Raw genomic sequence first — 15,507 nt, 5'->3', positions numbered from 1 at the left:
AGATTTCTCTCCCCATCCCTGCTGTGGGTTTTAATGCGGGTGTGTATGATCTGGCTGTGGAGTTGAAGAGTGTTGTCTAAGTCTGGACTGGGATGCATTGACAAAACTCATAGGGAAGTTTGCACAGCATCTGATCACACAGACTGGACAATTCCTATAAAATACTGCTATGGGTTTTTTTAAATAAGGTCCCAGGATTTTCAAGAACCAAAATACTAAAGGCAATTTAAACAAATGATATTAAATATTACTTAAAGCATACTTGACCTCACCTAGATCTTCACTGGCCTATTATGGTTTAAATGACTTTATGAATCCATTCAATCCCTTAATCTCTTCCCAAATAAAAAATCTGCGATTTATTTTTTCAAACCCTATAATGTGTCAAAAATATCCTGTAAAAGGGACACAAACCTTTTCCACTGATCTCATTGTGCATCTCATTTGCAATAGAGGAAAACAATTAAAAAAAACAGAGTTAGTAACTCCTCCAGAAACTTCTGTTTGCATAATAAGGCAGATTGGCGAGGCTCTATTCTGCAAGATGCTGAGCGTTCCTGGGAGGTGCTGAGTCCTCTCAGCTGTCACTGAAGTCAGTGGGAGTTCAGGGTACGAGGTACATCTCAGTGGTGCTCCACACCTTGCAGGATCAAGACTCTAATCTCTAGCAGTGTTAGTCCTTGCTTGTAGAATATTTTCTTTACGCACAAAGTATAGAGAATCTGGTTATTCATTTCCATTGGTGTGTTTCTTACCAATCTAGATAATGCCCTGGAACCTGCATAGATAATGCCCACAAAAAGCACTGAAGCCGGGAGCCATGTCAGTACTTCAGACCTTAAAAAGAATGAAAAATACCATTATTTACCACATTCCTTTTACAAATGGCCATTAGCAGTAGTTGTTTATGGTGGACAATGTAAAAGGGGTTTCTCAAGCAAAGCAGTACATATTTAATTCAATGTTTTACCCCCATGTTCCCACCCCCGACTTACTTAGGAACGCTCCAGGACAGAAAAGAACAAGTTAACCCACCTAACCCCAAATTTCCCTTTTACAGAAGCAGCAGTTGTGCTCCCCAATATATATCTCCCCAGAATACTTGTTTAACTTCCATTAACAACAATTGTTCGTATTGATTTTAACAGACAGAAATTTTCATTTTAATTGGCATCACTGATGCTCAACAGAAGTTGGAAGAACTGACAGATGAAGGTATAAAATGGCCTGTGTGATGCATATGTGTGTGTGTATATATATACACACACACACACACACACACACAGGATGTACATGTTTATTCCTCAGCTAGATCTGCAAACATACTCCTCCTACAGGTCACTTAGCCCCTGTGGGATTTGCCTCTTGAGTTTTCAGAATGACATACCTTTGACTAAGCCAAACTCCTAGAGGCAGTTTAACAACTAATATGGGCGAATGAAGTCATTCCAGCTTGAAGTAATTGTTCTTAGTCATGTTTTGTGCTGTGGGCTGAAGTTTCACCTTTATGAAGAGTCTTCAAAATTTGTTTTCTTCTGCAAGTCTCAGAAAGTAGGGGAGGAAAAGCGCCAAGCAAGTGGTTAACTTCAGTGTGAGTGATATCAAATCCTGAATAAGAGGGTAAAGCGGGAGCAACTAAGGGCCTGATTCAAAGTTAATTGAAGTAAATGGGGTTTTCCATTGATTTCAGCTGGCTTTGGATCAGGCCTAACAGATCATGAAGTTACTCCAGAATATTTGTTTTTTTAAAGCGTAGAATCCTAGTTCTTCCAAAGTAACACAAGCCCCTGGTTTACATCATGTTCATGAATTGTGGACAAGAGCCAAAAAGTGCAGTTACATGATGCAAAAAAAAAAAAAAAAACCCTCCATTGAAGAATGTGAAATTAAAATGAGCTGAAATGAGGATATATGTGCAAAGATTTATGCAAATACAATGGAAGAAAAACATAAACATCATGTTTCATTTCCTTCTGCACATTTCTTTTCATATATGATTTTGAAGATACTTGACTAAAAGCCCAGGAGAGCTAAAAGTCACAGACATAGAAATCCCCAGGCTTTCTTGTTTATTGGGTAGTTATGATCACTTTGATAGGAATAATGCACCTTTTAAGGCTATTGACTTCCATTTAAATTTTGCCTGAATCAGGATCTGAACCTACTGTAGTGTATGACCAATGAGTTCATATCAGATGCCCACCTAAAGCAAACTATGCCATTGGAATGGAGAACTCTGGGAAAATAAAACCCCGCAACTTGAGTACTGGATTCCCATTTGGAACATAAAAATAAAAAAACCCTGATCGCCATGTGAAGTTTCAGGAATTCCAGAAATGTTTATATCTCCAATGCAATCACAAAATGCAGTGGAAAAGAATTTCAAAAGCAGTTCCCAGGATGTAACAGTAGGTTCTATGCTGCCAAGAGGGAACTTCAGCGCTGGAAAAGAATGCCTGGATATCTGATGTAATGTTTCATCAGCAATAAGCACTCCTATATGCAGGCCAGTCCAATAGTCAGGTTCAGTGTAGCTAGGTGGGCTGGAGAGCCTGGGGCTAAGCCAACCCTGATTACAGGATGAGCTCCACCCGAGAGGAATCAGGGATTCCAGTATAAAAAGTGCAGGAAGGTGCAGTGAAGGGGAAAAACATCAAGAAGCTGTAGCAAAGTCCGCAAAAAGTGCTCCAGGCATGGAGGCATGGGAGACACCATGACCAAGCAGGGAAGTGACTGCAAAGCTTGTCAGACAGGGAGGCCTCACGAGGAGAAAGAGAAACCTGGAGTTGTGTAGACTTATGAATGGACTCTGTTTTTTTGGGGGGAGGTTTGGTTTTATTTACAGTTTATTTTATATTAATAAGCCCGGTCCCTAAGGATGGGTATGTTTGACCAAGAAAAAGCCTCAAGTAAAGTTTCTTTGAATAGCCCAAGAGGGGAAACTGAAGAAGGCTGCCTGTAGTGTGACCATAGGCCAAGAGAGGGCACATGGGAGGCAGCTGGTTGGATTACACTGAGGCCTGGTTTATGCTACAAGGTTAAATTGACATAAGCTGCCTTGCGTCAACCTATCTGTGGAAGTATCTTCACTTAAATTTGGCTCCTGCTGATGTAAGTGCCTCTCTACACCAATTTAGTAACACCAGCTCTCTAAATGGCGTAAGGTCACATGGTCGACGTATTTAGGTCGATGCAGTGTCAGTGTAGATACTGTGTTGCTTACGTTAACTGTTACTGGCTTTCAGGAGCCGCCCCACAATGCCGCACACTGACAATACAATCGATACACGTGCTCCTGGTAAGGATGCACACCACCAACACAAGGAGCCAACTGTGCACCCACACACAAGCGATTTAATAACTGCGGTGACTGTATGCTGACATAAGTTAGGTCAACATAATTCTGTAATGTAGACATGGCCTGAGTCACTTGTACTAACATGACTGACAGCAGAACACAGTGACATGCATACAGGGAAGTAAACTGCTGTAACAAAGACAGGAAAGGAAAAGGCAGCTGCCTGGCTGTTAGGATGTGATCCAAGGCCCACTGAAGACAGTGGAAAGACTCATTAACTACAGTGGGCTTTGAATCAGATCCTTAGAGCTCTGCATTTCTCTTTGAGTGAATGCAATATGAATCATAGTCTCTTACTCCGAGTAACTATGGAGATATGCATAGCCCCTAAGGCTAGGAACATCTCCAACTCTCTTCAGAGCCCTTCTTGCTGACCCAAGTTCCATACGGAGTTACAAATCCAGCCTTTTTGCAGCTAGGAGAATGGTGACTGTGGTGGCCTTGGGAGTTGGGGGGAGATAAACTGTAGCTAAAGAAATCTTGCTGTAAGCCACATGCATTATATAACTCAGTATCTGCTGTGTTTTAGCTTTTATAAAAGATATTTCTTGGGTTCAGGATCAGAAGTACATGCAGGAGAAAGGGATATTCCAGTGCAAAGCTAATGGGGCTACATTTTTCAAAAGCACCCTTTAAGTTTGGGTGCCTTACTTGATGCGCCTGTTTTTTCAGAGGTTTTGAACACAGCTCCCAGAAGCATCACTTGGAGATGTGGACACTTGGCACCTCTGAAAAGCAAGCTTAGCTGTCTAAAGATGGGCACTCAAAAATTAAAGCCACCCAGAATTAAAGAGTATTTCTGAAAATTTGGACCTAAATGTCTTACACCAATTGCAGTACCTAGCTAAGGGTACAGCAAAATATGAGACTTCATACAAAGACTGGAATATAATTACAGTGCTTTGAAGAATGAGTCCAAAGCATTGGCTATGCCTAGTTATTTAATTTAGTCATTAACTAATAGTTAGAGAAAGCCTGCTCCATAAAACTATGGAGAAATTCTCTCAACTGTTAATCTCTCAGGGGTTGTTAGTCTCATTTAGTTCCCTATATCAGACTGACATCTAGTGGATGTAAGGTTTTGTTTCCAAAACATACAAAGCTGGTCAAATTTTTCCATCAAAACTTTTTTTTTTTTATATATAAAATGGCTCTTCAACAAAATCCAAAGTTTTCATCTAAAATTTTCTTCAACCTTTTTCAGGGTTTTCACTGAAAGAAACAAACATTAGAAACAAAAAAATTTCAGTTTAGTTTTGGGTATGGCTTTAAATTTTTCAACAACCCATAAAAACTCAAAGAAAAAACGTGACAAACAATTTTGATTTTGTTTTCATCAGGAAAAAAAATCATTTCCAAATGAGGCCTGCTTAAAAAAAAAATTGAGAGGATGTAACTTATGCCTGCATCCCTTCTGGATTTCCAGAATATATTAAGGGTAAAGAAAAATAATGCATATAGAATAAAAATTTGTTAATAATTGTAGTTACCAACTACCACCAACAAAACAAGGCTGTTCCCTGAAGGGCCTGATCCTGTCAATGTCAACGAGAGTTTTGACCCAAAGTATTCCCACTCTAGCCAAATTGCTTATAAAAACATATTGGGACAAATTCTGTTCCCATCTATGTCCCTGCAACCTCTCTGAAGTCAGTCTAGTTACTTGGGCACAAGTGAAAGCAAAATTCAGCCCATTACTTGCAAACGAAAGGATTCCATTCAAAATTATGAAGTCCAAAGGTACAATGCCCTATTCAAATTGTTTGGGTCTCAACACAAAGTGCGCTATCTGAAAAACCTATCAACTAGTATCACCATGAAAATTTCACTCCTTTATCAAATAAAATAGATGTATCTTTTTAATTACAACCAAAAATATGTAAGTCAAGTAATCTGTGATGCTACCACCTTTTCCTACTCACTCTTCATGGAAAACTGAACCTCCACATCACCCATGGGTTATATCTCATGCCTTTGCTAAGTGGAGTTGGTCTGTTTGAAAACTGTACATTTATACTCTGAACTGTGCTCACTTTCCATCTGCTCCTACGTGGCAGCTCAATACTTTCCTCTGCAGCAAACCTAACTGTGTCATAGTCCAACAACAAAAAATAAATATTAGACGTATTGCAGAGTTCACTGTACCTTGAACTGCAACTGATCTCCACCCAGCCCAGCTTCCAGGAGACGTGGAGCAGAAATCCACCAACTAATGTCTGCCACCTGAAACAACACAGAACAGTCACTCTGGTGGTTTTTTTAAATATCACAAACCATATTTCCCATAGTGAAGTTAGGTTTCCCCCATATGTGGCTTGGCATCTTTTCTTGTAGTGCCTCCTACCCCTGGAATGTCAGCCCTGAGCCTGTACAGCAGTGGTGGGCAACCTGCGGCCTGGCAGGGTAATCCACTGGCGTATTGCCAGACAGTTTGTTTACATTGTCACAGCCACCTGCAGCTCCCAGTGGCCACGGTTCGCCATTCCCGGCCAATGGGAGCTGCAGGAAGCGGCGGCCAGCACATCCCTACCGCCCGCGCCACTTCCCGCAGCTCCCATTGGCCGGGAACGGTGAACCACAGCCACTGGGAGCTGCAAGCAGCCATGAAAATGTAAACAAACTGTCTGACGGTACACCAGTGGATTACCCTGACGGGCTGCAGGTTGCCCACCACTGCTGTACAGCATGCAGCCCTGCTCTTTTCTTTTAAAACCTATCTCTCCACCCCATCCATCACTCTGGCTACTGCCCCAAATCTAATTGTATTCAAATATACTTTATAAGGAAGAAACTGACCACATTAAAAATTAGCACCCTTGCTCTCTTACATTATAACTTTGGTCCTTCCACATACTCTCCCCACACCCTTCATTTATGGTCTCTTGCTCTGGGTTCAAGTAGATTGTAGGCAGGGATCTGTCAGTTTATTTGTCTGATAAGCACTATGCATGCTAATCATACCCAAATGCTAACTTTCTATTCCATTATATTATAGAAGGGAGAAGGGAAAAGAAAACAGTTAAATAAACAATATTTTGGGATTGACCTTCCTCTTTGTCTTTGTATGTTGTTGGGGGGAGGGTTGTTTTGGTTTTGGGGTTCTTTCTGTCCATCTGTTTAAGTTTAAATCCTATAAACGCTATTGGATCTAAGGCTTCAACAACTGGCTTCGTTTGGATCATTCCTGGCAATAAGCACCAGGGATACTATGTGTAGTATCTGACTTCACATATCAACTCGAACATGACTATTCATGGTAGCTCACACTAGGCCTGGACTGAAAACTCCCTACAGCACAAACTGTACTTTTTTCTATATAGTGCCAAGCATACTGTCAATAACAATCAAATAACAAATACATAGACGGCCCACAGCACTCTTTAATCTGTAGCTTCTAGAGAGAGCTTCTTCATAACTGGCTAGTTTTTTGTTCAAATCCAAAACCTCCTGGATCTGCCACTATATTGGTATTTCACAATAACTAATAACACTCTACCCTATCAGAAGAGCCTTCTCTATCCTACCAGAGAAACAGCATGTGAAATCATGAAAAGACTGTGAGGGAATTTATTTTAAACTATAAAAAGAAAATCTGTATACTCAGTGCTAGTTTTATGTTCCACATTTCCTTTTCCTTTGGTTTAACAGAGTTTTTTTTGGGGGGTGCAGGGTTTGAATACTATTTGCTTTATATTCAGTAAATGTTTAGTGTACTGTGCTGTAATGCGAAACCATTGTAACCTGTGTAACTGTTAGACACAAAGGTTTTGTTTGCCTGTTAGTCCTTTCATTGTTAAGCGGTGTGTTGCAAAAAAAGAAAAGAAAGACACCATCACATGCAATTCACTCTACAGCAGTGGTGGGCAAATGTAAACAAACTGTCTGGCGGCCTGCCAGTGGATTACCCTGACGGGCCACGTGTGGCCCGCGGGCCACAGGTTGCCCACCACTGCTCTACAGCCTGATGCTGGTGGAAAGCAGATAGATTACTGCCCACAGGGAACGTTAAGAACAATCAGTGCAGCTACAACAGTTCACTTTCCCTTGTTTAGATGAGGGGCGTACAATAATGTAAAAGCTGGGTAAGCCGGATGTTCATCAGGGGCTTGATCCTGCTCCCATTCAAGTCAAACTCCCATTAACATTAATGGTGCAGGATCAAGTCCCAGAGAGCAAACGCACCTCTGGTACTGAAGATAATCCTACAAGGTACAGAGCACCCACCACTCCTGTTGAAGTCAATGAGAGTTGAAGGTCCTCAGCACCTTGCAGGAGAGAACCCTACATTAGACAGAGAACACAAGCAATGACAACAGACCTATGGCAGGGTTAGATGGTGAGGATAAGGTGCTTTTCTCCCCTGCTCACTTACTCCAAAATCTAAAGCGATAACATGCAAAGGCCTTTTAACAGTCAGCATTTACCAACCATTACTACACCAAGATAGCCCACTATTTCCGTGTACTCAGGAAAGGAAATAACTGCAGCAACTCAGATAGCACAGTGTGGTAACTGCTAGTGAATGCTGACTTTTAATGAGGACTTACCATATTTGTCTTCTACATACTCCCCTCACACACACTTCATCCCAGAAAATATGAAGTATTGCGGGGGGGGGGGGGGGGGGGGGGGCGGTGTGTTTGTTTATACAGTGCCTAGTACAGTGGGGTCCTGGTCCATGACCAGGCCTCTTGAGTGAAACAGTAGTATAAAGTAATTTGTACACACATTGACAGTAGAACAGACTCCTGAAAAAAGATGTCATAACTCTTTTTTGGATTAATAGACCTCCCAGGCCTCAAAGAAAATGGAGATTCATAGGGGTTCATCACAGTCAAGAGGGGAAAAAGACAGAAAAAGTTAGGTAATGGTCCACGACTTGAAAATATCCACTCTGCATAAACACTATTGGCAGGTCACATATGCCAAGAGAACAAAAATGATGGTGAAATCCTGACCTCCATTAACATCAATGGACGAGGATTTCACTCAATGTCTTTTATAAATTGATGACAGCAGTTAAAGTAAATACAGCTATCTTGGCCAAAACAAAAGGCTTGTCAGAGTCACTGCATAAAGTTGTGATTTGTAATACTGTACAGAATTACAATTAAGAAATGGGCTGAGCTTGAAAATAAAGTGTCCTTGTATTTGTATTAGCCTAGATACAGATTCGTCTTTAATTGTTAGCATATTGGAAGAAATTAAATGAATCACATATGCACATAAGCCAAAATCAGTACTTCTTAAAATGGTGTGGGAATCTTATAATTGCTATTTTCCTAGATTAAAGTATCAGGCCACCATGAAAACTAGAACTGATGGAGAGGCTGTTGACCTTGTAAACAGATACTTTACGAGGATGACATTAATAATAACATAGACAAGTTAACAAACACTTTACTAGGGCTCCATGGAATATGTTTTCTAGACAAGAAAAGCCTGTAATGACAGGAGATGCTAAAGTTAGCTTCAGCATGGAACAGCTAGACGTTTACTGATTAGAGTCATATTTCAAACAAATGTGTTTTTCAAATGGTACTTACCCTTGAAAAAGGGTAGGGTAGGTGAATTTCAGGACAGACAGGACATACTGGAAAACAAATACAAAGTTAATGAACATTACCCATCCATGGTATTATAACATTAACAGACATTCACAAAAGTAACGGAGTACAAGAAACTTCTACAGAAAAAAGCACGAGCAAGGAATTCTAAAATCAGTGCAATAGACACACATCCCCAGTGCAGAACTGTTCTTAGCATTTCAGATGTGCTGGACCCTGCCTCATTCAGTGCACGAGTTACATGGCATTAGAGTAAATAAAGGCTGAGGGCTGCACATTGAACAATGGAGAGAAATATAAATATTGGACAGCTGTCACATTCACTGAGCACCTTCCACGCTGCACATGAGGCAAGGATCTGGAGGAAAAAAAATGTGACATGTAATTAAAACTGTATCATATTGCACGCTCACCCTGGGGCAGAGGTAAGGTTGAATGGGCATGTTAACTTTGCCATTTCCTGACGATGAGCGGTGCACTTCGCAATCTCAGTGTGGTTAGTATAGCTTATTTGCATATAATATTAACTAGTGTTTGGAAAGTGCTTTGGAAATGTAACATGCTACAGAAGAAGCATTAATATTGTTTCTTTAGAATGTTTTAGCAGATCAGTATGTGTGGGATGTGGATCCTAGGGTGATTGCCCACATATGTGCCTCTGCAAATAAGGAGCAAAAATCTACCCACACTTATGCCTATGCAACACCGAAGTACTTGCTATGACCAGGTTTATAAACACCATCCCCAGTAAAAGGGAGAAGGAGTTAAACTTTCTCAGAAGGAAGGAAAAATACCTGCCACACCCAAAGATGCTGGAACTAGGGGTGCTGCTGCACCCCCTGGCCTGAAGTGGTTTCCATTATGTACAGGGTTTACAGTTTGGTTCAATGACTTTCAGCACCCCCACTATACAAATTGTGAGCCAGCTGCTGGCCAGCCCCCAAAAGGGATAATACAAGCTGTCTGTGCTAAAGGGAGGTGCAGGCAAATGGACCATATTATTAAGAAGTAAGGCTTTGGGAACTAGCAGAGATATTTACTCCCTGTAAGGATCATACTTTGCTTAGACAACAGGCTAAGAAGATTCTGCCTACAGGGCTCAGCACTGAACAGCATGGAGGGTGAGAGACTCTGATCCTAGACTGTTCAGGGACTGTGAATGGTCCTTATGTTCCCTGGAATAGTGAGAATGGCAAGAACTCTTGGGGATGTTTAAATAAAACTCTTGATTAAGATCTAGTGCTGGTAAGCCTTAGCGTTTGAACCTGAAATTTGGCTGAACCCTAATGATCATTTTGGGGCTTGCAGTGGAATCATATGGAGTAATTTTTGGCTCTGGGCTAGGACTCCAGCCATGCTCTTTTACAAGTTACCACTTAGAGCAGGGGTGGGCAAACTTTTTGGCCCGAGGGCCACATCTGGGTGGGGAAATGGCTTGCAGGGCTGGGGCACGGGGTTGGAGTGCAGGGTGTCGGAGGGGGTGCGGTGTGCAGGAAGGGGCTCAGGGCAAGGGGTTGAGGCAGAGGAGGGGTGCGGGGTGTATGAGGAGGCTCACGGGAGGGTTTAGGGTGCAGGAGGGGTGTGGAGTGCAGGAGGGACCTCAGGTCAGGGGGTTGAGGTGCAGGAGAGATGCAGGGTGCAGGAGGGGGCTCAGGGCAGGGTGTTGGGGTGCAGGAGGGGTGCGGGGTGCAGGAGGGGGCTCAGGCAGGGGGTTGGGGTGCAGGAGGGGTGCGGGATGTGGCAGGGGGCTCAGGGCAGGGAGTTGGAGTGCAGGAGGGGTGCGGGGTGCAGGAGGGGGCTCCGGGTACGGGGTTGGGGTGCAGGAGGGGTGCCAGGTACGGGAGGGGGCTCAGGGCAGGGGGCTGGGGTGCAGAAGGGTGTGGGGGTGCAGGAGGGGACTCAGGGCAGGGAGTTGGGGTGCGGGGGGCAGGAGGGGTTCAGGCTCTGGCCTGGCGCCACTTACCTAGAGCGGCTCCAGGTGGCAGTAGCACGCACCGGGGCCAGGGCAGGCTCCCTGCCTCCCTGCCCCAGCCCCGTGCCACGGCCGGGGATGAAAGCGGCCGGCACCACGTCCCTGCGTGGCCCCTGAGGGTGGAGGGGGGCGCAGAGAGCTCCGCATGTTTCTCTCACCTGTGGGTACCTCTCCCGAAGCTCCCATTGGCCACGGTAACCCATTCCTGGCCAATGGGAGCTTTGGGGGAGGTACCCACAGGCAAGAGCAGCATGCGGAGCCCTCTGCTGCCCCACGCCCACGGGCTGCAGGGACGTGGTGTGGCCACTTCCCAGAGCGGCGCAGCGCCACGGGGGTGGCAATCCCGAGGGCCGGATCCAAAGCCCAGAGGGGCCAAATTCGGCCCATGGGCCATAGTTTGCCCACCCCTGACTTAGAGCCTCACTGACGTTAACAGGGGACATTAAGCATGTGAGTGGGCCCAGTTAATCTCATCTATCTCAGTCAATCCAGGTTGGGTTTCCTAGGTATATCATTATTGGGCATAATGTAATGCAGACGTGTTACTGACATTTTAATAATATAGAGTCCAAAGATATGTTTCTTTGGTTGAAACCACAGGCTCCAAACTTAACCAACATATGTATGCAAAAGATACCCTCACCTCACATATACTACTCATGATTCTTACAAATAAAAATTACAAGTAGAATTGTAGAACTTAGAGAAGTGAAAATCTATTTGATCACCCAGTCCATTACACTTTCTATCCACGTATCCACTTGACCAGTATGTATTCTAATATTGGGCATCGAAGGTTTCAGATATGTTTTTATGTAGCTTGCCTCGCAGTGAAACTAAATGTATACTCCAAGCTAACTTTTTAGTTGTGATGTGAATAAATATGCCTGCTACACATTTTTTCAGATGAGTATGTGAATAATTGCAACAATTAGGTCGTACAGGTGTAAATGAAAGTAGAATTTAGCCCTAGGGATGACATTTAACTAACGAACCTATTGGTGCATGAGCCAAAAAAGAATCCAGCTTGCAGTCTTAACAATAGTTGCTCTGTAATGCCTTCAGGAGTATAGAGTAGCAAAAAACCTATTGGCATAATCTTGGAAGGAGCTGAGCAAAACTCAATACCCATTGCCTTTAATGGGCATGGAGGGTATGAACCTCTTGCAGGAATTGGCCCCTATATTTTGTTACTAAAGAAATGACTTCAGTACACACTGGGAGGAGGTCTGAGTAAGAAAGTGGCATTTTACAGATACTCTGTTCAGAGTTGATATATGTCTTGGTTTAAAGCACAAGTGTCTTTCTTCTTTGCTCTTGTTCATGCAGTGCCTGGGACAAATGTAAATGCCTTACTCTGATTATCTTTTAACTTTCCTGCATTAAATCCATAAACAATTTTTAGGTGCGTGAGGGAGCTTTGTTTATCTTATCTAAAATATACTTACCCAAGCACTTTCTGCAGCCCAACACCATTTAGATACAACAAAGCTGCTGTTTTGGCCCCTTTCGGTTCCTACCTGCTACATCAACCCTCCTTGACATTCTTAATAGAACGTTTGTGTGGGAGGAACTCAGAAGTTGCAGGGGAGAAGGGGATGATTTTACATTGGGTCCTCATGAAAAACTACATTTCTTCATGTCTCCCAAGAAGTTCCACACACCTTTGTTGTACAAACAAAGGTGTCTCTTCTTGCAAAGTATCTGCACCAGTGCCACAGAGGCATCCTCTAGCAGAGAAAATAAGAAGAGGTTACCATAGTTTCCCCACAGTTATGGGACAATCAAAATGCAAACTCTGGGATTGATTCTGATCTCACTTGTGTCAGTTTTACCACTAGAATTCCACTGGCTTCAGTGAAATTACTGCTAATTTTCACCATTCTCATTGACAGCAGAATCACAAACTCACTGATGCCATCAACCCTGGGCTACAGGAATTCAAAATAAACCTGTGAAACTCAGAATGTGGAATTAAAACTACATAATACACAAACTCAGGTACTTAGCGAACAAATAAAACAGTTCTGGAATAAGTTTAGGCCATAAAAATTCTCATCCACAGTGTGCACTCTGGCATATTTTTCCTTCTATTTCTTCATGGAACTTCTAATGACATCAATGAGAGAGCACAGTGGAAAGTAGATTTTTGCCCTGAACTTACAGTTTAATGAGGCTATAATGAATATTAAGCTTTGCTTAGCTACCATGATCACCCTTTAAAACTTTGGCAGTTTTGTCTTGGATCAGGTACTTTGGTGTTTATAGTATTCCCTAGTGAATGTTGCAACTACAAAGCTACCATTCTATTTTTAATGGTGGCTACTGTGCCTTCTGGTATACACTTAATCCTATGTTGGAAAGCGTAAGGACTACGTGATATGTCAGGTCTTTACCACCTCCGCTTTCTATGTTTGCCAGGCAGCTAATAATGGCCTTACAAGAATATTAAACTAACACTATCAAAGCAATAGAACTACTGGCTCTGTAGCTAATATTTTTTGTTTGGATTGTAAAGAGGCCCTCCCTTCGCTCTTGTCAGTAGGCAGGATATTGGAATTTACATACCTTGAAAATGTTGCTTGTTTTCACATCTTTGAAAATGGAGCCAGGTGAATGAGGCTTGGATGTGCATGAAATCATGGACAATCATATCCCCACAACAGCAAATAGAAACCCATTAGAGCTTTAGCTGAGAAGCTGGGATTTCATTTATGTTGCAGCCCTAATTTTGGAGGGATTGGCGAACTTTTACTAATAAGTATCATTCTCAGTTTTGTGCTTTTTTTTACTACTGTCAGTGTTTGTCTGCCACTGTAAGTTAACGGTTACTATATTTACAAGCCTTACATTGTATTGAAAGGATACTCTCAGATGTGAGAGGCCCAAAATTAGACTTACTGGAATTTAAAAAAAAAAAAAAATTTTTTTGAGAGGATTTTAAACATTTCAATTCTTCTTATGGGGTAGGGGGAAGTATCAGCAAAACATCACTCATGAGCAACACTAGAACAATAATAATGTTTAAGGATTACATTAAGAAACCAGGACCCTGGTTCTAATCTAATGTACACACCTATAATTCCACTTACTTCGGTGCAGTTACTGCTGCTTTACACTGGAATAGGTGAAAAGATAATGAAGCCTCATGTTTCAATTTCAAGCTTCCAAAGAAGTTTTTAAAAAGTGAGAAGAAATATAAAATGGCAGTCACACTTAAGTGAAAGTACTGTACAGTAATCATAACTGTAATTAATACTTGTTTAATTCTTCCCAGCCCCTTTCCCACACTGAGCCACTACTTCACTCATTTGTCCAAGGCTCTGTTCTCTGCCTTACAGTAACTTTGTAATCTGTGCATTTACAAATAGCCCCTAATGCCTCCTATCACGTTCAGCTTTTCCAGATTTTCCTTCGACCTAACTTTCCCCCTCTCTGCTTTCCGGGGGCGGGACAGAGGTTGGGTATAAGGCGTGAAGGAATTGTTCGATTTGAAGGCTTCTTGCCCCTGGGCTGTTCTTTTAAAGGGAGATACAGCCGCAGAGATGCATCCTGTTAATATGGGGTTTCTATTGGGTGTCTCCCTCAGATAGAGGGGCTGGAAGTCTCAACAATACAGGGACCCCTTCCCGATTCCTCTGTCTGTGCACAAGGACTATTTACCAGGAGAAAGGGGTTTTGTATGCAGCTGACTATGACCAGCTGGAGTCTCTCAATTCTCAAGAGAAACTGAAAGTGAAATAGCAGCTCCTCCTCTTTCAGCGGGCAAGGGAAGATGCTGAGAGGAGAAAGAAATGCAGTTAGCCTTCCTGCTGTCAGATCTGGGAGAAAATCCAGGGAGGTGAATTAAAAAAAGGAATGCTCAGGCAATCACTCAATCAGTCAATACAAACCAACTTACAGCTCCCTCGTCCTCACCTTGTTGGTGAAATAAGAAGCCAAATAGAAGAGACAGAAGGACAGACCAGCTGCAGGTCTCTTTAAATACATCTGTCACAGCATTTCCCCCGTCCGGGTGAGGAAGATGGGGCACTGCTTCTTCCCGCTGTGATCAACTGGAGACAGTGCTCAGGAAACTGCCACCTGGAGTGGCTGCCATGACAGAGACACGTTGCTCTATGTTTGCTCCAATAGGCACAAGAACAACCTCCTGAGGCACTGCCTTCTTAAAGGGGCGATGCTCCCTCTTGCCAGAGGAAACCCATTCCAGAGACGAGACACACAGATGTGCTCACTCTCCCCACCACCACCCGCACACACACACACTTCTTACACTTCTGTTGTTCTCACACTCACGATTCTCTCACACTCCAGCTGATTGTGGAAAATAAATGCCTACAGATTTTAATAGCGAATGGTAACCTTTCCGTAGGTTGTTTTTGGGAAACCATCGCAAAACCACCCTTTGGGAATTACATCCCTGCTCTAGAATTCTGTAGCGGTTCAAAAATTATAGAAAAGATCACATTCTCTATTAAGCTTCACACACTTGTCTACATAATGACATAATGTGGGTTTTTTTTAAATCAGATTAGTTCTATAAAGTTTACATAGCTCAACTGGAAACCCCTCTAACCACCCTTTCACACCTTTAAATCATGCTAGTTGGT

The 15,507-nt window shown here is 42.7% G+C and overlaps 1 protein-coding gene across 11 annotated transcripts in view; it reads right to left on the bottom strand.

Moving 5' to 3' along the window:
• TMEM241 (transmembrane protein 241) overlaps positions 1–15,024 on the bottom strand; it is a 199,768-nt gene extending 184,744 nt beyond the window's left edge. For 10 of the 11 annotated variants that reach the window (XM_043539744.1, XM_043539750.1, XM_043539745.1 and 7 more), the window contains exons 1-4: positions 14,816–15,024; positions 8,905–8,951; positions 5,504–5,581; positions 756–837 (exon numbers count right to left, since the gene is read on the bottom strand). In XM_043539744.1, coding sequence (XP_043395679.1) covers positions 756–837; positions 5,504–5,581; positions 8,905–8,951; positions 14,816–14,887 — 279 coding nt within the window. In that variant the 5' untranslated portion in view covers positions 14,888–15,024. The remainder of the gene's footprint in view (positions 1–755; positions 838–5,503; positions 5,582–8,904; positions 8,952–14,815) is intronic. The other variant, XM_043539748.1, reaches the window with a different exon arrangement.
• Between the last annotated feature and the right edge of the window lie 483 nt (positions 15,025–15,507).

The sequence above is a fragment of the Chelonia mydas genome, chromosome 2 (assembly GCF_015237465.2).
Source record: "Chelonia mydas isolate rCheMyd1 chromosome 2, rCheMyd1.pri.v2, whole genome shotgun sequence".
Lineage (NCBI taxonomy): Eukaryota > Metazoa > Chordata > Testudines > Cheloniidae > Chelonia > Chelonia mydas.
The sequence above is the reverse complement of the archived record's forward strand: the minus strand, read 5'-3'. Positions and strand labels throughout refer to the sequence as shown.